Source organism: Tursiops truncatus, chromosome 15 (assembly GCF_011762595.2).
Source record: "Tursiops truncatus isolate mTurTru1 chromosome 15, mTurTru1.mat.Y, whole genome shotgun sequence".
NCBI classification, from domain to species: Eukaryota; Metazoa; Chordata; class Mammalia; order Artiodactyla; family Delphinidae; genus Tursiops; species Tursiops truncatus.
Genome location: NC_047048.1, coordinates 6051478 through 6074478, shown reverse-complemented (window position 1 = coordinate 6074478; position 23001 = coordinate 6051478). Strand labels below are relative to the sequence as shown.

General features: G+C 52.3%; 2 protein-coding genes across 7 annotated transcripts; one reads left to right on the top strand and one right to left on the bottom strand.

Moving 5' to 3' along the window:
- The first annotated feature begins 458 nt into the window (after nucleotides 1-458).
- Nucleotides 459-7365, top strand: ATP5MF (ATP synthase membrane subunit f). 2 transcript variants are annotated; one of them, XM_004316731.4, is made up of 4 exons: nucleotides 477-616; nucleotides 5706-5813; nucleotides 6441-6557; nucleotides 7230-7365. In XM_004316731.4, exons 1-4 carry the CDS (start codon nucleotides 604-606, stop codon nucleotides 7256-7258), a joined length of 267 nt encoding a protein of 88 aa, XP_004316779.1. In that variant the 5' UTR covers nucleotides 477-603; the 3' UTR covers nucleotides 7259-7365. The 2 variants fall into 2 exon arrangements, with proteins under 2 accessions (XP_004316781.1, XP_004316779.1); XM_004316733.4 differs by lacking the exon at nucleotides 6441-6557 and having other exon boundaries at nucleotides 459-616.
- Nucleotides 7366-8202: 837 nt separating this feature from the next.
- CPSF4 (cleavage and polyadenylation specific factor 4) lies at nucleotides 8203-22919 on the bottom strand. Of its 5 annotated transcripts, none has more exons than XM_004316729.4 (8): nucleotides 22668-22919; nucleotides 19908-19958; nucleotides 17599-17751; nucleotides 15271-15366; nucleotides 14785-14878; nucleotides 13604-13676; nucleotides 12005-12175; nucleotides 8937-9140 (listed from the first exon to the last, which is right to left on the bottom strand). In XM_004316729.4, the coding sequence occupies exons 1-8, from the start codon at nucleotides 22768-22770 to the stop codon at nucleotides 9072-9074; spliced, it is 810 nt and encodes a 269-aa protein (XP_004316777.1). In that variant the 5' UTR covers nucleotides 22771-22919; the 3' UTR covers nucleotides 8937-9071. The 5 variants fall into 5 exon arrangements, with proteins under 5 accessions (XP_019786215.2, XP_004316777.1, XP_004316778.1 ...); XM_004316730.4 differs by having other exon boundaries at nucleotides 12005-12100; nucleotides 22668-22918; XM_019930654.3 differs by having other exon boundaries at nucleotides 12005-12097; nucleotides 22668-22918.
- Nucleotides 22920-23001: the final 82 nt, after the last annotated feature.

The following is a 23001-nucleotide window of genomic DNA, read 5'->3' as shown; positions in this document are numbered from 1 at the left end:
TGAGGCATCATTGTGCCCGGAAAAGAAGTGGCAGAAAGAAGAGCTGGAGCTATGTACCCTAGGGTCTTGCTTATTTCTGTCCTTAAAGCGTAGCGCCAGAGCCTGGACACGTTAGATACTCCTGAATCAAACCTATTTGGAGCCTAAGCCTGGACACCGGCTTTTCCTGCTGATTGGGGATTCCTTTAATCTCCCATCAAGCACAGTTGGGAGGAAGGGTCTTAAGATGCTCCTGTCCTCTTTCACAACAAATTTAACACGACAAAATAAGAAAGCTAGGATGCTCTTTCCTCACCTCCCTTTTATTATTATTTTTTGGGGGGGGTGTCCTTTCCAGTCTCTTTCCTCCCAGAACTGGGAGCCCAGGTTGAGTCCTACCACTTCCACTCCCACTCCTTCACCACCCCCAGGTTCCCAACTGCGGAGTCGCGGCGCTTTGCCCTCCAGTTTCTTCGCCCTTCACCCCACGGCGCACCTGAAGTCCCAGCCTCGTACCAGTCGCGACCTGCTTCCCGTGAGCCTCTGCTCCCGGCCCCCAGGGCGCATGCTCCCTACCCAGCAGTCCTCGCGCGGCCCGGAGGACCGGACAGCCAGGACTTCAAGATGGCGTCAATCGGTAAGTTTCCGGATCGGTTTAGGGCTACCAGGTTAAAGGCAGGAGTCGGGGTTCGGGGTTCAGTGCTCAGAGCCGCACTTGGAGGGGAGGGACCGAGTGCCGGAGCCGCCTGCCCTTCGCTCAGGACCTTCGCCGCGCCGGGCCCTTTGCCCAGGGCCCCACGCCGTCCAACCCTTCTTAGCTCGCCCCGCCGCGCCTCCCGCCTGCCCAGGGTCCGCGCCACTCGGCTGTGGCGGGGAGGGCGACGGCAGCTCGGCGAGGCGCCTCGGGTCTTGAGAATGCGCTGTCTCGGGCCACCCCTCCTCTCCCCGCTGAGGAATAGCTGCTCAGCCCTGCCGCAACCTAGGCGCTTGTTTTGCACCTGAGCCCTCCGCTCAAATTCGAAGCTCAGATTAAGTTCCAAGAGGAGCTAATGCCTAGGATGGTGCCTGACACCACGTCGAGTTTGACGCATGTATATATATGTTGAATAGCGTTAGAGAGGTGAAGTGACCTATTCAAGGTCACTAGTAGTGAGTGGGCTGAGCTGGGATTCAAACCTAGGTTTCTGGGGCCTCGTGGTAACCTGAGCTTTAATCACAAGGGTGACCTTATGACCAGCAAGCTTTACGATGACATGCATGTATAAATCGGACCGTCCACACTGGTTTTTTTTTTTTTAAATACGGAAGCCACCATGTTTTAGCCCTGCATCCTCACCGTAGCCTTGTCAGGATCAGTGCTGGGAACGTTGATCCCATTTTAAAGATGAGGAAAATAACGGTTAGAGATGTGGTGTGGCTTGCCTGCTGTCACACAGCGTGACAGTGGCAGAATTTTGACTAATCTATGTGTGTCTTACCCCAGTTTCTATATTCTTATTTTCAGCCCGGAGAAATGAAAAGGGGATCAAAAAATATGAGAGTGATGCTTTTTTCCCATCTGTTAAAACGGGCATGAGAATATTTATCCAGGGTGGTTATGTTGTTTAAACAGAAAACATGTGAAAAGGAAGCATTGAGACTTGGTATCTTATTTAAGCAGAGGGTTGTAGTGGAGATGGAGAGTGCTATGAACTAAGGGTTAAACAACTTAGTATATGTAAGGTGCTTGTAACACTGCCTGACCCACAGTTGAATGCTAGTCGTCCAGCTTTCCCTGCGTGACCTTTGGGTAAGGTCATGTCACACCTGGCCCATTCAGCATCACGCAGGTGAAGGAACTGGAGTCCAAGTACTGATGATCTTTCAGATGGTGTCTGTTGCCAGAGCATAACGCCACTAGTCCATTAGCAAATAAAGCGATGGAAATACCAATTAACAGTGATAGATGAGATCAGGGTTGACAAAGTATGGCCAATGGGCTGGATTTCATGTGGCCTGTTTTTGTATGCTGTGAGCTAAGAATAGTTTCTGTTTTTTAAAAAATTGTTAAGGGACTTCCTTGGCGGTCCAGTGGTTAAGACTCCACCGCAGAGGGCACGGGTTCGATCCCTGGTCGGGGAACTAAGATCCCGTATGCTGCACGGCGCAGCCCAAAAACATAAAAATAAAAAAAATAAAAAATAAAAATTTGTTAAAAAAAGACTATGTTAGAGACCTTGTGTGGCCTGCAAAACCTAAAACTCTTTGCTCTGGCCAACCCCAGAGTTGGATTTAGCACCCAGAAGACACTTGGCATTTCCATGTCTCTCCATATAGGTGGACAGTATGCTTCTTGAAGTCATAAAATCAAGCCAAGTAGTCACTTGCCCTCCCAAGAACCTGTGGTCCTTTCTCAGCCTTCACTGAAAATCTGTCATAAACAGGAACTGTGTGTGGGGAACTCCCTCCCACCTTTAGATAGCTCATAAGCAGAAAGACAGATAATAATTCCTATTTACATAGTACCTAGAGCTAAGGTGGGTACTATTCTTACCCTTATTTTACAAAGGAGGAAACAGAGCAGTATCTTGCCCAAGGGCACACAGCTTCAAAGTGGCAGTAAATCCAGAATACTCCATGGTAGAGTCTGCTCTGTTCATCAGCATCCTCTACTGGTGTGAACCAGCCGCTGCAGAGGAGTGTTGGGGGAGGGTTTCAGTATGGCTGCCAAGGACTAAGGCCTTTGCCTTCCACTAAAAGAGAAACTTCGGAATAAGTGTAGATGCATCTCTGATGAATCTGATGGTCTCTTGGAATTTTGTGATGGTGCTGTACTTGGCTCTCCTTAAGGCTAATGTGATTTTTTTTTCTGTGCTTATAAATTTCTTAGTTTTGGTTATGGAAATGCTGTTTTCTTCATAGTACAGAGATATAAATATGAAGAAAAATAAATTGTTGGCTTTTTTCTCCTGTGATGTGCCAAGGCACTGTGTCAGCCCCTGAATATGAGAATGAGAATATGTTTTCATAGTTTGTGTGAATGTGAAAAAATAGCTTCACTGGGCCTAGCAGTGACCTAAATACTTTTTTTTTTGAGTCACCAGCCTTATACCAGTTGAAAATATTTTTAAAATTCTATGTTTCTCTTGCACATTTCCCCAACATAGTTCTATTTTCAAAATTATTTATTTATTTTTGGCTGCATTGGGTCTTTGTTGCTGCTTGCGGGCTTTCTCTAGTTGTGGCGAGCGGGGGCTACTCTTCGTTGTGGTGCGCGGGCTTCTCATTACGGTGGCCTCTCCCATTGTGGAGCACGGGCTCTAGGCATGCGGGCTTCAGCGGTTGTGGCACATGGGCTTCAGCAGTTGTGGCTCGTGGGTTCCAGCAGTTGTGGCACGCAGGCTCAGTAGTTGTGGCTCACGGGCTTTGTTGCTGCACGGCATGTGGGATCTTCCCTGACCAGGGCTTGAACCCGTGTCCCCTGCATTGGCAGGCGGATTCTCAACCACTGGGCCACCAGGGAAGTCCCAACATAGTTCTATTTTTAAAAGCATTTTCAACCTTTTTATTATGGAAGACTTCAAATACAAAGAAAACAGAATAATGTAATGAATGCTTTGTATTCGTTACAGAGCATCAACAGTTAGCAGCATTCTGCCATTCTAGTTCCATCTGTCCCTTCATCGTCCCCTCCCTACCACATTGCCATATTTAAAGCCAGTTGGTATTAGAATGACATGTTTGTACTCCTCCCTGCATGCAAGAAGACTTTGAGAGTGTAGCAAAGGTAGCCACCATGTTCTTACTCAAGAGACGTGGTATAGTAATTCTTGGACTAAAAGCCTACTAATGCAAGTGATGACAAAACTGGGATGTAAGATGTGTACTTGTTAAACTTTTCTTGAAATAACACAGGCAAGGTGACAGAGTAGGGTATAGGTCATTCTCAGATGACATTATTGTTTGATGTTGAGCTCAATATCATTGACACTCAATATTCCTGATTTGGAACATTCCTGAAATTCATTTGAGACTATTTCACATTTCAAAAGTATTACCAAACTAATCACAGTTTCTGTTCATAAAAGAACTAAAGGGTGCAGTTAATCCCTGAAGCCCTATAAATGTCCTAAAGTTCAGTTATTTGCCATTTCTTTCTCTGCCACCTCCCTTTTTTTTTCTTGGATGTTTCACATGGACCTTAAAGAGATTTCAACAGTAATAATAATAGCTTACAGTTCTGAGCATGTTCCAAATGCTTTTACATAGATTCTCCTTCAAACCTTGGAATAAGCCATTTCACAGAGGAGGAAACTGGAGCTCAGAGGTTACATAGGAAGGAAGTGCTGGTGCTTGAGATAAGGCGGGCAAGGCAGGAGGCCTTCTAGGAGATGACGGTTAAGTTGAGATAGCCCTGTGATGATCCAGGGGCACTGCAGATACAAAGGCCCTCAGGTGAAAATAATCCTGTTGCATCTGAGAAACAGAAAAGGGTTTGGCTGAAGTGTGGTGAACCCAGGAGGATGAGTGGATTTGAGATGGCTGCCTTTCTCGATGGAATGCTGGCTTCTGAGCACAAGGCTGTCATCTGCAGTCAGTGCTGTACCCACAGTGCTTAGCAGGCTGCCTAGCACACAGTAGGTGCTCCATGTGTTTGGATAAGTCTAGATGGAAGGTTGGGACCAGTTTGTTGGGGACAGGCCACCTGAACCATGACCCTAAAACCAGGTGTGCCTCCACCTGTCACTTGTGACCTCTTGACAAGCAGTCATTCTGGTCCATCAAGGCCATGTGTCTCATTCTCCAGACAGCCTGTAGCAGAGTAGAAGCTGCCATTAAGCCTGAAGGCCCTTGTCCTTGATAAGGGTTGGGAGACGTCAAGAGACCTGTGGGATTCCCCTCAGTGGACTCTTGAGGATGGTCCTTAAGGAGCCTGAGTCCCAGCATGCGGGATCTTAGTTGCAGCATACGGGATCTAGTTGCCTGACCAGGGATTGAACCTGGGCCCCCTGCATTTGGAGCACAGAGTCTTAGCCACTGGACCACCAGGGAAGTCCCCAAACAGCTTTTTAAAGTTGATCTTTTGGAAGAGGACAGGGGAAGAAAGATTCTCTCCTTAAGAGCATCTGGATATTCACAGGGCCAACCCCTCCCTGGCCCCCTTCCTATGTTACTCTTAAGCCCAGAGATGAATACAGTATGGCCTCAACCAGGAGCCGTTCCTGTCCCAGATTCTCATTGGAAAATGATCTGGGGCCTGTTGGGTCTTTAGAGTGGTTTTTACTAAGTCATTTGACATCTGTGGTCTGAGGTAGGATGCTTGAGGTAGAAATCAGATTGGCTTCAGGAGCATGAGAGCCAGACCTAAGGTGGAACCCTGCCTCCGTGGCCTGCATGCTGTGTGCCTTTGGCCAAGATGTGCCCAGCTTCTCTGTCTCCCCCACTCCTACTTATAAAGGCATCTGTCCTCTGCTTTACCTCTTCCTCATGGCCCTTAGTTCTCTTTTTACATAGTTATTCCCAGCAAGCTTTTATTCAAAAGCCTGTTCTGCCATTATATAGACTCTGGCTTAAAATAGTATATCTGGTGTGACATGTTTATTTATAATATTGCTCATATGCAGCCTCTATTTAGTAATGTTACTGAATGCACCTTTATTGAATGGTTGAAATAAGTGACACAGAAGGTTGCTGTTTGTGTTATTGGGAGACCTTCCAGTGTGTGTTTTTTTGCACTTCCTTTTCAGTACCGCTGAAGGACAAGAAGCTCCTGGAAGTCAAACTAGGGGAGCTGCCAAGCTGGATACTGATGCGGGATTTCACCCCTAAAGGCATTGCTGGAGCGTTTCAAAGAGGTCAGAGCCTTAAGGGCATGTGTAAATAAAAGCACATCTCTGCGTCTTCAGGGCAAACAGGTCTTTCTTTGCCCTGAATTACTTTGGCCAGTACAAGCCTTGTCTCAGACCAGTAAGTTATGTAGAGAAGGACAGAGCGAGATTGTTAGCCCTCGAATTTCCATGTTTGATCGGTCCTATCAAAGGCTGGCTCTGAGATATTTCAGACAAGGAAATGTTTTCTATTGCTTGGAATCGGTACCAGTACCTCTGTCTTAAAGAAATGTCATAAGACTTAAGAGGAAAATGAGTTGGAAGCACAGGGGACATGAGTCTATAATGCTCATCTCCCTGCCAGGCAGAACTTTCAAGATGAGTATTTGAAATGGTCTATCCTTCAGGTCTGTGCATTTTAAAGTGCAGAGCAGTCCTGTGTCATCATGTCATCATCCTTTGGGAGCCTGTGTGGTTGCCAGCCTCCTCAGGGGCCCCCGTCTTGATGTTTTTCTCTATATAATTCTGGCTACCCTGTGGCTGTCTTTTGTGTACTGTTTCTTCCTGCCCCCAGGCCTTTCCTCAGCTTTGCCCTCTCCTATTAGAACGTGTAGAATGTGCCCTCAGAGGAGTGGCCTCCTCTCCGCTTTGCAGGTTACTACCGGTATTACAACAAGTACATCAACGTGAAGAAAGGGAGCATCGCTGGGCTTTCTATGGTGCTTGCAGCTTACGTGCTTTTCAACTACTGCCGTTCTTACAAGGAACTCAGTGAGTCTCTTCTGGGTTGGTTTGCCTTCAGTGGGGTTTCCCATGACAGGGTGGTATTGGTTCACTTTCAACCTTATTAAGTCCATCACCCTGCAGACAAGCTGATGACTTGGAGGGACTTTTCAGAATATAGCATATTTTAAATGCAAAAATTGTGGCAAAGAGAAAGACAGGAAAAATAAGATGAAGCTGGGGTAAAGGTAATACTTAGGCAGCATTCTATCAGCCACTGCAGGCTCTGCCAAAGGTTGGTGGAAAACTTGGCTTTATCTTCCTAGCAGCCAGTGTGAAGAGGGAAATAGGTTGAGTGCTACAGTCCAGTGTCTGTGTGGTGCTCTGGAAAAGCGTGGCTGTTTCTGGTGCTGAGACATGAGAGGAGTTGGTCTGGTGGGAGATGTCTGGTGGCCGCTGAGTGGGCTTCATGGGCTGTTTCTGCCAGTGTCGAGCCATCTGCCACTCTGTGGCATCCAGAGCAGTGCTGGCCCTGAAGGGTGGGCGCTTGGGTGCTGTTTTTCTGAGTGGGTGTTCCCTCAGGGAAGGAAGAGGCTGGCCAGGTGGCAGATTAGCTGTAAATTCCACAAGTAGGTTCTGGGTCATCTCCTGAAAGGAATTCTCAGGATGGCTTCACCCCCACCTGTGAAGAAACTTACCATTTTGCCTTTCTAACTTCAGAACACGAGCGGCTACGCAAGTACCACTGAAGAGGGCGCACTCTGCATTCCTGACCATGACCTTTGCCTGGCACCCCTGAATCCTTTTATATCCTAGTGGAGAATTAACACCCAATAAAAGATGACTGGTACGCGGACTGCCTCACTGGTTCAGCCATTTCCCTGCCCTATAGGAGCTCCTGTTGCACAAGGTGGGGTGGGGTCATTCTGCAGCTCCTAGACAGCCCAGGGCTTTGAACCGTGGAGCTTCAAGATCTCGTCCCAGTGTGCTGGGGGGTCACCTAGAGCCTCCGCCAACAGTGCCGAGGTGTTTTCCTGCTCTGTGCCTCATTTTTGGCCTTTTGTCAGCTGACACTTTCACAATATAAAGCAGAAACCCTCGTTTCTAAAAATGCCCTCCCCTTCCCCATCTTTCTGCACCATCCTGGGGTATTGAGGTATCAGGGAATTGGGATGTGTGGGACCCCCTGGTCCTGGTAAGTAAGCTTCACTTGCAGGAAGCTCAATGGGATGATGGAGGCGGGAAGGGAAAGCACAGGCCCTGATAGGAGCTCTCAACTGCTGTATCCAGCACCCTCTTTATCCTTCACGAAGGCCTTCAGCAATGTGATAATTAAGGTCAGAATCAGTTTCTTATTAGGGGGTGTGCGATAAGCATATATACTTCATGGAGTATAGGGTGAGATGCTGTGGCTAATTACCTCCTGCAAGATGTGAATTTGAAGGAACAAGTATTCAACATCAGAAATAAAGGACATCTGCCAGGTGGCTGGCCCAAAGGCCAGGCTTCCAGACTGTACAGGCTGCCAGTACAAAGGCCTTTTCTTCCTCTGACAGCATCACTTCCGGTCGTGAGACACATTCACCAAAAGCGGAAAAGCGAGCACCAATGTCAAAGCTTCGTGCCAGGCAGCTAATGCAGCCATTAGCAAGAATCCTCTCAGCATGGAGTCCCCGAAGTAATGAGACAGAGCTTAAAAAACAAGCTTTAATCAACTTCATAAAAATTGTTCTTGTAATTGAACTTGAATAGGCCCACTTGTCCAGCAGGTTGCAGGTGCCAGTTTCATATTTCCAGGCTCAGAGGCAGGGTCCTCTCCTCTAGGCCAAAGGTGTCTGACGGTGCAGATGCTTGATGGGGCAGGAGGTAGGTGCACAGATGGACTGCATCGTCTATTTCAAGGGTGTCTGCAGCCCCAGCTTAAGGTATACCTTAAACACTGTTGAGCAAGTGCCCCGAGAAAATAAACCCAGAGGAAAAAGGCCATCACACTCAAGAGCCCTACATGGTCCTCTCAACTGCTGCCACCCTGGAGCGGGACCGGCAGAGGCAACTCCACACTTGCTTGCTCTGAAGGGCTGTCTCGTTCAAATCACATGGATAGGCACGGCCTCTGATCAGCAGGACAGGGCGGAAGCAGGTGTGACTTGGCCACAGCTTTAAATGATCCAGCAGCCCCTGGTGTTTAAGGAGGCCCTGAGGGGAAGGGCCACCTTCCTCACAGAACTGCTGCGCACAAGCCCTTCCCCACAACGTCCTCCCTCCCCAGAGGGTGGTGTGCAGAGTCCCAGATGGGAGGCCTTGATGCCTAGACAAACATGATCCCAACTTGAGGGACCGAACTGGAGCACATGTCCCCCTTAAAAAAAAAAAAGATTACAGCAAAATGATAGGGAAACTGACAGATGTAGCCCCTCAGAATAAAACCCAGTATGCCTGCCTGCCAGCTCCAGCCAGAGTTGTACCAGCATCAAACAGTTGAATGCACACTCCCAAAGATGGCCCAGAGTGGTCCCCAATAACGGGGCCCCTCGGGCTGCTCTGAGCTGGCTCCAGCTGCTGTCACTGTCCACTGAGAAAGGCCAAGTGCCCTTTGGTGCATCTGTTGGCGTAGTGTCCTTTTTCACCACACTGCAAACAGCAGGAAGGGAAGGAGGAAACAAAAAAAACACATTGTTTCAAATGCAATTTTCAACTAAGGCAGCACCCGCTAAATTCCAGGTTGGGAGCAGGGAGCAGGGACTCTGAAATTCTCAGCGGCACAGATTTTCATTCAAACATGAGGGAAAGGGAGCTCCAGAGGTAGAGTGGCACAGAAACCGCAGCCAGCAGCTCAGCAGGTGGAAGGGAGCACGCAGGCCACGGCGGACTCTTGTGGTGGGGGGCGGGGTGAAGAGAAGCCCGTGGCACCACAGCTCTCCCGCCTCTCCAGGGACCAAGCCCCTCTGCATGGCTGGCCAGTCACTTACCTCTAAGGCACAGTTCTGGGACTCCCCTGAGACAGGGGAGGCGGCAACACAACAGAAGCCACCAGGCTCCTCCCCCAACTCAGGGATTCACTGCGTGGACAGAGGGTGGGCTGCACCCAAAGATCTTTCCCTCCTGGCTCGTGCATACTTTTGCCTATGCTACCCCTGGGCCAGGTTTGGGTCACAGGATCAGAGAGACGGGACAATGATTAGACTTGGGGGAAGAGACCCGGTAGAATCACTTCAAAAAATCTAGCAGGACCCTGACTTGTCCCGGCTGATTATCCATACCCTTCCTTAGCTTGTCCTCATTCGTTCTTGTTACTCCTCAGAAAGCAGAAGGGAATTATAAGGAAGTGGCAGCCTCGAGCACTGAACAAGGGGTCGGGAGACACGTCGGGGCACCCGGGGCACCCAACCCGCGCTAACCCACGCAGGGCCCTCCCAGTCCTTGCTTCCTTGGTCTGGAACTCGGGGCTTTGGCCTGTTCTATTCCCCCGACTGCACAGTCCCCATGTTTTCAAGTCTTTCTGCTCTGTAGGTGTAACTCGTGTGGACAAGTGGCCTGTGTAGCTGCCAGCTGGACCTTTGGCAGGTGTGACAACCAGAGGGAGGGACTCCGCGGCCCTGCGTGCTGCCCTTGGCCTGTCCACTGGCCTCTGCGGCTGGTCCTGGGGAATCAGGGTTCCCCTGAGATGGCTTTAATATCAATTGTGCCCGTGGTAGGAAGAGGTGGTTAGGTTCGTCCCCTACCCCCAGCCCCATCTTTCTAAGGTTCCAGGACTCAGGAGAGCTTGCTTCAGAGGCCCTGCCGACAAGTCCTGGAGGAGGCAGGACAGCTCAGCTGACTCAGGACACCCAAGTCTCCTCACTGTACTTGAGAACTGTCTGGTCTCCCCTCACCTTCTTCCACAGCCCCCCCTTCCATACTCTCCTCACCTGTGAGGGCTCAGGCTCAGCCATCTCTGGGAGGCCTTCCCTACATGCGTGGGCACTTTTAACTTTGGTGTCTGGGCACCTGCCTTCCACTCCCTCAGAACACAGACCCCTCCCGGGAAGGAGTGACAGCAGTGGGTTTCTGTGCAGAGCCGACAGAGCAGGTGCTCAATGAGTGTCTGATGGCTGTGGGAAGTGACCAGTGGCTCAGCTCTTCCCAAAGGCAAGTTCTAGGAACAATACAGGCATATGCTTTTTGACTTTGCCCTTCTACTTGTAGGCATGGATGCTCCAGGCACCAGACAAGAGCTCACAAATGTCTGTCAGATTCAGCACTATTTTTAGCAGCAAAAACTATAACTTAATAGTTTACCGGCGGAGAACTGTTTACCAACAGAGAACTGGTAAAATTATGTAGCCACTGAAATACATTAGAGTTACTTATACCAACACAGAGAGATCCAGAATATGTTATAAGGAAAAAGGAATTACAGAACACTGTACATACTAGGGCCCTATTTATATTAAAATATATATTGTCCTTGTGCTTGTGTGAATAAAAGTTTAGAAGAGCACTCCTGAGTGGAGTCCCCTGTAGGAGTTGTGGAGTGCAAAGGGGTATTGAAAACAAAACATGAGAACAGAACAGCTGAGTAAAAGTGGCTCTTTTAGGAAAGTGGTGGGAATAAAGGGCAACACTCTGTACGCTAAACACTTCTGTATCATCTAAAAGTTTTTACAGAAAGCATGTACTGATTCTGTATTTCATCTAATAATCTCCACATCTGAAATCTTTGTGAGTCTAGTTCTGTTGGTGGTTTCTGCTGACGGTGGTGCTTGTTTCCTTCTACCATTTTTATTATGAGCTCATTCTGGGGAACCTTAGTTGTGGGAATTCTGTGTGGCCTGGGTTGAGAATAAATTTCTCAAAGTCGGGTGCCAGGGGCTCACCCATCCGGGGCTGTTTTAGATTAGAAAACTCAGTCTGTGGCTATTTGGCCCTCACCAAGGCTGTGAACACAGGCCCAGACTCAAGGAAGGGCCTGCCAGTGACGACAAACTCAGAAGGGCTTTTCTCCCCACCCCCCTTTGCATCCTGAGCCGAGCGTGAGATGGACAAGTTTTCCAGTAAGTTTTTAAAAAGTTTACCCTTTCCCTGAACGTCCCGTTTTGTGAGTGGGTGGGGGTGGAGGTTCTACTCCATTTCCTCCCCACGCGGGCCTAAAGCTTCTGTCCCTTTCCTTTGGGTGTGCCCACCTGGGATATGAGGACACCCAGAGGCTTCAGGGCTCACTCTGTTCCTTGGATTTGTGCTCCCACTTCGTTCCCGGCCTCTGGAAGGTTCCCATCCCTTTCTTGCAAGCACAATCCTTTCATTCAACAGCGTGTGTTTAATTGTTCACCTGGCCTTAGTGTGTCGTGGATGGAAGTAGCATGGTCTCTAGCTCACTGGAGTGGCCCAGTTTTACTCTTTCAATCAGCAAAAACAAAGATGTCTTCATTTTTCAAAATCAGCTAACTCTCTGGGGAATGAGGGAATAGCCACTGACTGTGAAGACCCCCGGCCACACCCCCGGCCCCAGGACTCACCTTGTAACAGGTGACCTGCTCCAGCGGCCGGGGTCCCCGGTTGCCTGCGCTGCTGTTTTGACTCTGCATGACCCCGATGACCTGCGGGGCTCTCTGCTGGTTGGGAGAAGAGTTCTGACTCGTTAACTGGATCAAGGAGGACGACCTTTGTAATGGCGGATTGTTACTTTGCTGGAAAGAGTTATACAACACGGTTTTACTGCGGAAAACACGTGCACGCAGACTACCAATGGGGACAGGAAAAAAGAGGGCGGGACTTCTCCCGCATGACCGTGACCAGCAGGAAGAAGGGCTTCCACGGTGGCCCGGCTCAGGAGAGTAGGTGGAAAAGAAACGTCTGGTGACGGTGGCAGGAGCCGCTGCCCGAAAAACACCATGCAGACACACAAAAACGAAAAATAAAAGAAAACAAAACACCAAAGAGACGAGGCAGTCTCTGGGGCGGCAGGGCGAGGGCATGAGCAGGCCTTACTTTTGTTTGTGAGGTTCTAGCTTCAGGTCAGGATGAACGCTTGGTTCAGCCAGGTGTTTAGAGCCTACACGGCGGGCAACAGTCACAGAAAACAGTCGGCGGCTGACACGCTGACCTGCGGTCTAGGGGCTGAGAGGGCCCTCCGCTAGGGAGCCGCATGAGCAAGGTGGACGGGGGCGCCTGGGGTGGGGCCTGGACAGCAAGGCCACCGCCGACTGACTGAGTGGGTCCCTGGCTGTGGCCCCGTCATTGCAGGAGCCCTAAGCTGGAAACCCCAGGTTGTCATGGCCGCATCCACACGAGGGAATGCCCGGCTCTGACAGGAGTTCTCTTTGGTTCATCCCACATCCTCCTGAAGGTGGCAGGCAGTGCTGCGAGGGTGGCCACATCTCCTGGCTGCTCGGCCTCTGGCATGGAGGAGGGCCAGGCAGGCTCTGGCAAAGGGCTCAGAGTCCAACCAGGTAAGAGGTGAGGCTTCACGATTGCTGGGCAGTTTGCTCCGCCCGCTGAGACCCTGCCTAGGACACCTGGCCAGCCTGCCTCTGGGCCCCCGCCCGCATCTTGTGACCAAACCCAAGGCGCCTTTGGTTGGGGGTCACTGCTGCAGATTCCCATTCGTTTATGGCATTTCCCTCTCCTCATGCTGGAGGGGAGCAGCCCGCTGCTGGGGTGTGGGATCCCCTTGCTTAGGAGACTGGAGCCAGCTGATGCCTCGACCATCTGTTCCCAGCATCCCCCCTGCAGTTGGGCACCGGCCAGAGAACCAGTCAGCCACACTTCCTCTCCCGCCCCACTGGGAGTCCCGTTTGTAGAGAGAAGGGTCTGAACCGCAAGCAAGAATGGCAGACGTGTGGCGCCCACGCCGCCCTGCACTCGCCAGGCAAGAAGGGAAGAGAAGCCCGGTGGGCATCTGGCTCCAGCAGATAGCCCTCCAGCCCAGAGAAGGTGCAGACTGCTCCATTCCCTGAAGTTTCAGCAGGAACCAGGGTGACTCCCCTCCTCTCCCGCCTCCTCCCACAATCTCCAGCCGGGTCTCCGGCAGGCCCCACACTGAGGCGGGGGCACTGAGCGTTCTGCGGCCAGGGCGCGGCCAGGCCCGGCAGCACCGCGGGCCCGGGGCACGGTACCTTTGCGGGAGGCTGCGTCTGCTGCGGCAGTGGGGGCTGCTCAGTGGTTCCCATCGGCAGTTCAAATCTAGGGCTGGTCACCCAGCGGCAGAAGGGGACAGGAAAAAGGAGAAGAGGAGGTGAGAGAGGAGCTAGGCTGGTAGGGTTCTCGAGTTCTGGCCCCGGGAAAATCACAAGCAGCCTCTAGCTAAGCACAGAGCCGCACGAGCCACCTGGACGTAGGGCGGGTGCTGGTGCTCGGGATGGTGCGGAAGACAGGTCTGACGTGCCTGGACTCAGACCCACTTTGCCTACACCTAGCTGCGAGCCTGGGCAAGTGTGCTGCTCAGAGAAAGGAGGGAAACACAGCTGGTACTGTCAGAGCCTCTCCAGAGGCTCTTTGTACACAGAAGGCCTTCCCAACAAACACCCTTCCCTGCAGGGGCACCTCAAGTGTTAGACCTCTGACAGCAGAGGTCTGGGGGACACGCCCTCCACCACCACCCCACACGGAGGAATCCTGGGCCACCTGTAGGCTCCTAGGCTCTCATCTAGGGAGTGGGACCAAGTCAGGAGCACCAGCCACCTGCCAACCACGTGGCAGCGACCAGGACACTCTGCTTCCATGCAAGTGTCAGCAGCATGGAGGCAGCACAGGGTGTCGGGGGGACACTACTCTACGGTCCCAGTGCCACCCCACAACCACCGAAAGTGACAGAGGTGCACCAAGACCCAGGAGAGGAGCGCTGAGCCCTCCCACGCAAGGACTGGGCTCCAGAGGTCACAGATCTGCCTTTGACCGGGAGCTACCACCTGCCCCCTGCCAGCGGCTGAGCTCCGAGCCCCAGTGTCCCCATGTGTGAAATGGGGACATCCTTTCACGTGTGAGGGTTCTATGAACCTCCATATAGGAGGCCCCGAAACTGAAGCTCCCTTCCTTCAGGGCACAGGCTCTTAATCTGAGGTCACATGTACATGAGCTTTTCTGGAGCACAGGGCCCAGAGCTTTCATCTGAGTCCTAGACGGTCTGGGACACAGTAAAGGTTACCCTGAGCTTCCCGCTCAGGAAGCAGTGGTGGTCCCTCCCCATCTCCCACCCCTGTCCCAGACCCTGTGCTGACACCACCCAGTGACCAAGGCCCCGATGGACTCAGGGGAGATACCGGGGGCAGCAGGGCCTGGGCAGGGGCTGGCTACTCACTGCATGAATTTACACGAGGGCCCCTCCGGGCAGAATCCCACGAGGTAATTCACACAGATGACTCTCCGCGTGTGCCGATGCCTGCACAGGGGGCCTGTGGAGCCAAGCACCAGGGTCACTCAGATCGTCCCCTCTTCAGGGGATACCCTCATGCCCTTCTGCCAGTCAGAGCTCTGCCCACACTGCTGCCTGGGGGCAGAAAGCAAGAACAGGGCTTCAAGTGCTGGCTCTGCCTCTTATTCAGTAGGCCAGCGGGCAGGGTACACACCCTCTCAAACACTAGTTTCCTCATCAGAAATACGGGTGAGAATGCGGTCCAGTGGGAACCTGGGGAGGCTCAAGTGACTTGGTGTGAAAAAGACTCACTGGCCCCCCAATGCCTAACACCACGTTTTGCAGGAAGAGGCAGGACAAGCAGAGGGGCATGTGGGCAGGGGGAGGGAGGACTGGCTTCTGACCAGGCAGCCCAGCCACCCGGACACCTACCATGCTTGCAGAAGCCACGGTCGTACCAAGGACAGTCCTTGATCTTGGACTCGGGGTCGATGTGCAGGAAGGGGCACTCCTTGTTGCTGCACTCCCCTGCAGGGAAGACCAGACATGCGTCCACCTGGGAGAGCTGGACCCAGACCTACCCGTGCTTCTCCTGTGGCCGGGGCCACGGTACAGCAAAGAGGGCCAGGTGGGTCTGGTGTCCAGTCCTGGCCCGGCGAGCCCTGAGACCCAGGGCAGGGTGTCTCAGAGCCTCAGTAACCTGACTCGTACGTGGGCTGTAACGGTCCTTCCCTCACAGATGTCCGTGCTGCCTTGAGGGTCAATGACACTGACAGAGGCAGGCACAGGGTACACACTCATCAAACAACTCACGGCTCCACCCCTCACCCAAAAGAGGTGTTGGCAATGTAGGGGGCCCAGATGTGAAAACGCATCAGTTGAGACCAGTAGCAAATTACCGTTCCACTCTGATGAGCTCTGATGGGACAGGGGAAAGGCCTGAGGACTCTACCTTTTACGATAAAAGTGGGGAAGATTTGGGAACTCACAGCTGGGTCCCTACGGTAGAATGTGATAAAGCCTTTATGACAGCTCCTCTCAGGAGCAACGGGCCCAGCTGGCCACCAGCATCTTTCAGCCAAGTACAGGCACTGCCGACCTGGGCAGCTGCACTGCCTTCAGTCCATTTACACACAAAAGGCCAGTCTGATCACTGCTGTTCAGAGCACACTCCTTTCCAGACCCACAAGCCCCTATGGGGTCTAGACCAGTCCCTTCCCAGCCACACTGGCCTCCCAGGGGTTCTTCTTAGCCTTTGGCCCCCAGCCCAGGTCTCCCCTCCTCAGGGAGGCTGTCCCTGCCCACACTGCCTCAAGATCTCCTCAGGTGGCCCCATTACTGTTTGTCTCTTTTAGAGCACGTATGGTGAATTCTCCTCTTTGTCCTACTGGTGAATCAGCTGCTTCATCCCCTGGGCCACTGGAGTAAAAGCACCACAGGGCAAGGACGGCGTCTGTCCTCTTTACCACTGTCCCTCCGGTGCCTAGAAGGGGGACCCTCACCTGTGGAATAGTGCCAGGAGCTGCAGACAGTGAGTCTGCACCAGGACAGACTCTGCAGGGGAAGTGCAGGCAGCCGATTGTCACAGAGGCCTGGAGGGCAGCGGGGCCCAGGGCCATCAGCAGGGAAGGTGGTAACCCAAGCCAGCTTGCAGAGGCGCCCCCGGGAGTCCACTCAGGAGGGCTGGCTCCTGCCTTTGGGGCCAGATGGGAGATGGCTCCCATGGAGAAGCTGCTGCCCCTTCTGCTACTGGTTCCCATGCTGCTGTGGGCAGGACGGAGAGGGTGGGGAGCTGGGAAGCTGAGTCCTGTTTCCTATCTGTCTGTGCTTTGACTTCTCAGCTTATGTTGCCTCTACAAAAAAAGCCACAACTATCATTAATAAGCCAGCAGGCCAAGCCTGTTGGGCTGCTGAAATAATTAACGTCTCCTCTGACAACAGTGCTCTGAAAGCGTGCCGTACGCCCAGCGTTCCTTGGCCCGTCACAAAGAGTGCAGCAGGCTTCCAGCCTCCTGCCGGCTCCTGCCCGGGGCCTGAGGCCGGCAGTCCTGGGGCCAGCGCCCACCCTCATCCTGACCAACAGGGCTTCTTCCTGGGCAACCTCGCCCAGGGCACAGGCAGGGGAGTCTAGTTCCATCACGGAGCACATCAGCTCCACCGGGCCCTGTGCCAGCCCCACCACCCTGGCTTCTCCACACAGTTCACTCAGTTCAGCTAAGGCCACGTGTCCTCTAAGCAGAAACAAAGGCAATCTCACTTTCAAGGTTAAGAGGACAGTTCTTTGCCACCAGAAGACAGCCCCGGAGCAGCTATTCTTAAGGGGTATTTAGGAAAGACAAGCTACTACCCAGGATCACACTTCCAGAGAGAAGGAACTGACTCAAGCCTGGGGGGCAACCAGCTGCCACTCTGGAAGAAGCAGCTGATTTAAGGGAGAATGTCCACTGGAGCAGAAACAAGGCCTCCAGCCAGCTGCCCTGTTCCCGCACCCACCGTGAGACCCACCATGAGACCCGTGAGACCGGGTTAGCCTCGACTTCCCAAAGTACCTGCCAGCACTCAAAACACAGAAGCACTAGGAAGACACAGGGGTTACGAGAGAATAACCCTAACTGCCCATAACTGAAGGGCCAGCTGAGGTCGGCAGGCATCACAGGCGCCTGAGTAGCTGCTTATCCCCCAGGTCTTGGTGCTCGGTGGAGCCTCCCGGGGCTCCCTACCCAGGGGGTCTGGGTGCTGGGAGCCTGCCACACGCCTCACCGAACTTCGAGTAGAAGTAGCACTCGGGCATCTTGGTCATGTCGTACTCGTGCAGGAACTCGCACTGGTCCCCCTTCTTGCACAGCCCCCGCAGCCAGTGTTTGCACACAACCGTCTTCTCGCCGCTGATGTGGCGGAACGGGCACATGCCCCCTGCCGAGGAAGATGGGTCAGGGTGGGTGGGTGTGGTGTGAGGACCCAGGCGGCCCCTGAAAGCAGCGTGTCCTGGAGGGTGGCCAACTGCCCTGGCAGAAGGCAGTGTGATTTTCGGCAGCATGTGAGCACACATTTTAAGTTTCAATAGTTATGGATTTATTTTAATGTGTCTTAGGAAAATCTAAAACATCAAATCATGATCCCACAGATATTCCATAAGATGGAAACTTAAGAAGCCTAAGGGAGGTGGGGGGGAAGGGAGGAGTGTTTTTCTTAATTCAGTTAAAGAAGAGTTCCGGTGATACACAGTCGTGGCAAAATTTGTAGGGGTCGTAAAAGACTGGGGTTTGAGAAACACTGCCCTAAAAGACAGAAGGCAAAGAGGACCACCAGCAGAAGCCTGGGCTCCGCGTGGGCTCTACCCCTAGTTAGAAGTGCCCACTCACTCAGCCCAAAAAGGACCGAAATTGGGTCACTTGTAGAGACGTGGATAGACCTACAGACTGTCATACAGAGTGAAGCAAGTCAGAAAGAGAAAAACAAATACTGTATATTAACGCATATATGGGGAATTTAGAAAAATGGTACAGATGAACCTGTTTGCAAGGCAGAAATAGAGACACAGACGTAGAGAATAAACTTACGGTCACCAAGGGGGGAAAGGGGATGTGGGATGAATTGGGAAATTGGGATTGACATATATATACTACTATGTATCAGACGGATAACTAATGAGAACCTACTGTATAGCACAGGGAACTCTACTCAGTGTTCTGTGGTGACCTAAGTGGGAAGAAAATCCAAAAAAGAGGGAATAAATATATACATATAGCTGATTCACTTCGCCATACAGCAGAAACTAACACAGCATTGTAGAGCAACTATACCCCCCAAAAAACCCCCCAAACCCCAAAAAGTGCCCACTTAGCTTCCAACAAGTAAGAAAGAAATCAACTTCAAAACTGAAGAAATGCATCGTATACAAACTGGGGGAGGTCTGCCTTCTGTAGAACCTGAGCAATCAATCACCCAAATAGGACAGAGCCATACCCTGGGAAAGTCACATTTCTAACTGGTGACCTGGAGGGACTACTGGGAAGGCCTGACCAGAATGAGGTTGTGTCTGGGAAAGATCCAGACCAGCCCCACTGAACAGAACCTTCTCCAATGATAGGAATGTTCTCTATCTATGCCGTCCAACGTGTCGGCCACCAGCCACACATGGCTACTAAGTAACTGAAATACGACTAGTGTGATTGAGGAACTGCATTTTTTATTTAATTAAATTTGAACAGGCACACGGAGCTAGTGGCTACTGTATTAGTTAACACAGAAACAGTCGTAGTGCCCTGTGTTAAGGATGGCTGTACTAACAGAAAGTGGTGGGTCAGAAAGGCAGAAGACAAGGGAATGAGACCAGGAGCCCAGCAGAGGAATGATGTTCCGACCAGAGAGCCTGAGGTCAACCTGGCTGATCTACCTGGCAGAGTAAATGACTTGAGTTATAGAACCACAACTTGCCCAAATCATCCATTAAAACCATCCCCGTGCTGTAATTCTGTGCGCCCTATTCAAGCTTCTAATTAAAATTTAGTTTCCAAATAAATTTGGCTACAGGAAGAAAAATGCCCAGACCTGTACATGGCATGTAGGGTCCCACCCAGTGGTACGTCTTATGGATCAGCAGAGAGTCTGGCTCACGCTGCCTGTGTTGGGACCTGGTTAGTATGAACAAGAACCCCACGAGACACACTATCGTGGAGTTTTTTGGTGAGAGTACACAGAGGACGTGAGCTTGTGTACACTGTAGAATCAGAAAAGGCCTGGGCTCAGCCACTCACTGACTCTGTGACCTTGAGAAAGTTCCTGAACACCTCAGGGCTAGGGGCCTCTGTCCATGTCACAGGTCAGCTCGTGGCTGCAGAGAAGGTGAGGTGAGAAGGCAGACTCAGAGCCAGATTCAGGCCTGTGTTCCAGGTTTCAGGCAGAACACCCCACCACGTTCCTAGCTTATCTGGACCACAGTTGCATCTAGGGACACCGCGAGTCACAGAAAGCAGGGTGAGCCAGGGACCTGAGAGCCTGTGAGTCTGCCGGGGACAGGGCAGCGGAGGGCGCCTCAGGGGGAACGTCGGGAGCCAGGGGTCTCTTACCTTTGCCACAGGCAGCTTTCAAAAAGAATTCACAGACAGCAGCCCCCGACTCTGCAGAGAGGAGAAGAGGTGTCAAACAAAGCGATGTGTAACTGCTATTGGTGACATGTGAAGATGGGGAGGGAACCCTTCTGGCCTTTAACCCACGGAGGGGTCAAGGCACAGGAAACAGAGTGGCAAAAAAATGCTAAGCCTGACCAAGCAAGGAAAAAGCTCAGTTCAGTCATTCCCTGCAAAATGAGACATCCACACTGAGACCAGTAATTATTCAGGGCTTTCTGAGAATCTCCTATAAGCAAGATGCTTTCAAGGAGTTCGGAGTGGATGGGGGAAGGAAGGATGGAATGCAAGATCACAGAAATTCATTACTCCCAACTCAGACGTCCCAGAGGGCTAATTCAGGGGCACTTTCACCTGAGGCAGAGGGAGGGAATGATCTCACAGGAAGCACAAAGAAGCGGATGGGGGCTCTGAGGAGGAACTGGCTCCAGAGTAGAGGCAGGTGCCTCAGAGAAGCTATTCCAGAGGGAAGAGCGTAACTGAAGACACAGGAGCAGGACTGCTCTTAACATGCAATACCAACACACAGTAACTAAAGGAGTACAGTCTTCTGCTTCCACAGATGGAGCTGGTCCTGGTGAGGGGAACAGGAGAATGAAAGCTGAGCGCAGTGGAAGTCAGTGGGGTCCAGGGCTGTCCCAAGGAGCCCAGGGACTCACCTGCCATGGCCACCAGAATAAATAGCCCGTGCCTTCCCACACAGTTTTCTCTATCAACAGGCATTTTAGCATCATGGGAAATCCACCGACACCATCTCTGAAGCCCACTTACGTGCCTCTCCTTGCTAACTTGCAAGAGATTCGTTGGCTTCTTGGAAGCAGGCAGCTTTTGCTAGGACAGATTTAAGGTTCCAGTGATGGGAGTCACAGGGGTGTCACTCGTTTGCATTTCAAAAAGTCCGAGAAGTCTTACATTAAAAAAAGTATCATTTAAGAGTATTTCTGGGCCTTCATTCTTTTCAGAGGTTAAGGTCGTTTCATTCCCTAAAGCCAGAAGTCCAGAGTCCTGGGGATCGGGTTTTAGGCAGACAGGATAAAGAAGTATGCCTTCAGGGCATAACTAAGATGGGACTTATTAAGATGGGACTGAAGTGCAGGGAAGGGGGAAGAAGAGCTGTGGCCTCCCTGGCCTCTAACACACTGACCGTGATCTCAGGCAGGCAGTGAATGTTGACGGCGCTTACCAAGTCTGAGGCAGTACCTGTGGCCAGGTATGTCCTGGACCCTCCCTAAGAACAGGTTTGTGGGCTCCCCACCTCTGTGCCTGCCCTCACAGGCTCAAGCATCTGTGCTTCCAGGCTGGAGCGGGGAGGGAGAGAAAGAGCCGCCCTGCGCGGGGGGTTCCATGCCATCAGGCTAGTGCCATCAACACAGGAAAAGCCCACGCGTGAGTGGACATACACGTAAAAGCACAAAGTGACCACGCATATCAACGAGTAGGTTTAAGAGTGCATATCTGAATGCGAGCAGTGGCTTATGAGCCGTGTACAGTGGAGACAGTGCTGAGTGTGTATAAAGTAAGGCTGTTTGAATTATATCTCTTGAGCGTAAGCATTCTCACACAGAAGTGTCAGCGTGAGAGGGACACCTCAGAGGTCACATGTGCATCAGAAGTGTGGCCACTTGGGGGGAATGAGGCTGCAGGGAGACTTGACCAGCCCTGGGACACGTGGGAGAATGTGGGGCTATGGCCCATGTCCTCTGGCAGTTACAGGAGATGGCGTGGGGAACTGCAGGTGGAAGGGTCAAGAACCCTGGCGAGCTGAGCCACCAGGCGCTGAGCCATCTTTGGCAAGTCCCCTCCCCCACCCAGGCCTGAGCTGCCCCACCTGTGGCTTGAACCCAATGACCTCTAAGAGCCCTCTGAGGTTTAATGCTATAGCGTTAGATTTCAAGTATGTCTGGAAAAGAGAGAAATTAAGGAAACTGTTGGTTTCTTTTAAAGTGCTAGACGTTCCAAGTAACTCCCTGGCGGTCCAGTGATTAGGGCTCGGCGCTTTCACTGCCCTAGCCCGGGTTCAATCCCTGGTCGCGGTCAAAAGAAATAAAAATAAAGTGTTACCCGTCCCACCTGAGTTGGGGTGGGGGGGAAGCCAGGAGCCACCACGCGAAGCGGGACAGTGAAGGGAACTCATGCAGCTGCCTGAGTGTGATGAATGACCCAGAGGTGGGGTCCAGAGAAACAGTGAGGGATGGGCTCCCAGGAGTGCGAGTCCTAGGAAAACAATGGAGCTTGAGAGTCTCACTGGGGTGTTCTACAGAGAGGGATAGATGGGTCCTTCCCTCAGCAAGACTCCTCCAACGGCCCAGTTTTGATGAAAGCAGGAAGAGGGCGCTCAAAGTGGGGGGCCTGGAGGTAGGGAAAGGGGATATCTTAGTACTTTCCTGTAGTTGGGGAGTGTGTGCGAGTGAGGGCAGGATTTCCAACCCAGGACACCTGCCTTCATTCAAGAGTTATTTGAACTGCCGGACGTGGTCCTGCCCTTCTGAAAACTGCCTTAACATAGCCCCCGGGGCAGAGGGGAGCTCCCTAGTCCAAATGAGGGAAAAGGGGGGTTCCCTGGATTGGGGGAAAGGAGTCCCGGGACCGAGGGGGAGGAGCTCCCGAACTGAGGGGGAGGGCGTCCCGAAACCAGAGAATGGGGGTCCTGGGGCCGAGTCGGTCGCGCCCTTCGCCCGCCTGCCCCGACCCCGCGCTCACTGTCCATGCCGGGGAAGGGCAGCGGCTGCGCCCCAAGCTGCTGCTCCACCGCGATCTCCAAGTCGAACTTGATGTGGTCCACGCTGGCGATGATTTCCTGCATGGTGGCGGTGGCGGCGGCGGCCACACCGGCCCGGCTCCCGATCAGATCCCCTGCCGCCCTCACACCTCTAACCGCTGTCGGCCCCGCAGCACAAGGTCCTCCACCACCCCGCCTCGCAGCCGCCGCCGCCACTGCCGCCCGAGGGATGCTGGGAGCTCCCGGAGCCCGCGCCGGCCCTTTCGCCTGCCCAGGCTCGGCCAATCAAGCGCAGAGGATGGGCCGCTCCGCTAG

Excerpts from the sequence above, each read along its gene's own strand:
- CPSF4 (XM_019930656.3), bottom strand. The coding sequence starts at position 22,770 with ATGCAGGAAATCATCGCCAGCGTGGACCACATCAAGTTCGACTTGGAG. Across the intron at positions 15,367-17,598 it reads CTACTTCTACTCGAAGTTCG|GGGAGTGCAGCAACAAGGAG; the intron begins GTGAGGCGTGTG and ends TCTTCCCTGCAG. Across the intron at positions 9,141-12,004 it reads AGCAGGTCACCTGTTACAAG|TGTGGTGAAAAAGGACACTA; the intron begins GTGAGTCCTGGG and ends TGCTGTTTGCAG.
- ATP5MF (XM_004316731.4), top strand. Across the intron at positions 5,814-6,440 it reads TGCTGGAGCGTTTCAAAGAG|GTTACTACCGGTATTACAAC; the intron begins GTCAGAGCCTTA and ends TCCGCTTTGCAG. Across the intron at positions 6,558-7,229 it reads CCGTTCTTACAAGGAACTCA|AACACGAGCGGCTACGCAAG; the intron begins GTGAGTCTCTTC and ends TTCTAACTTCAG.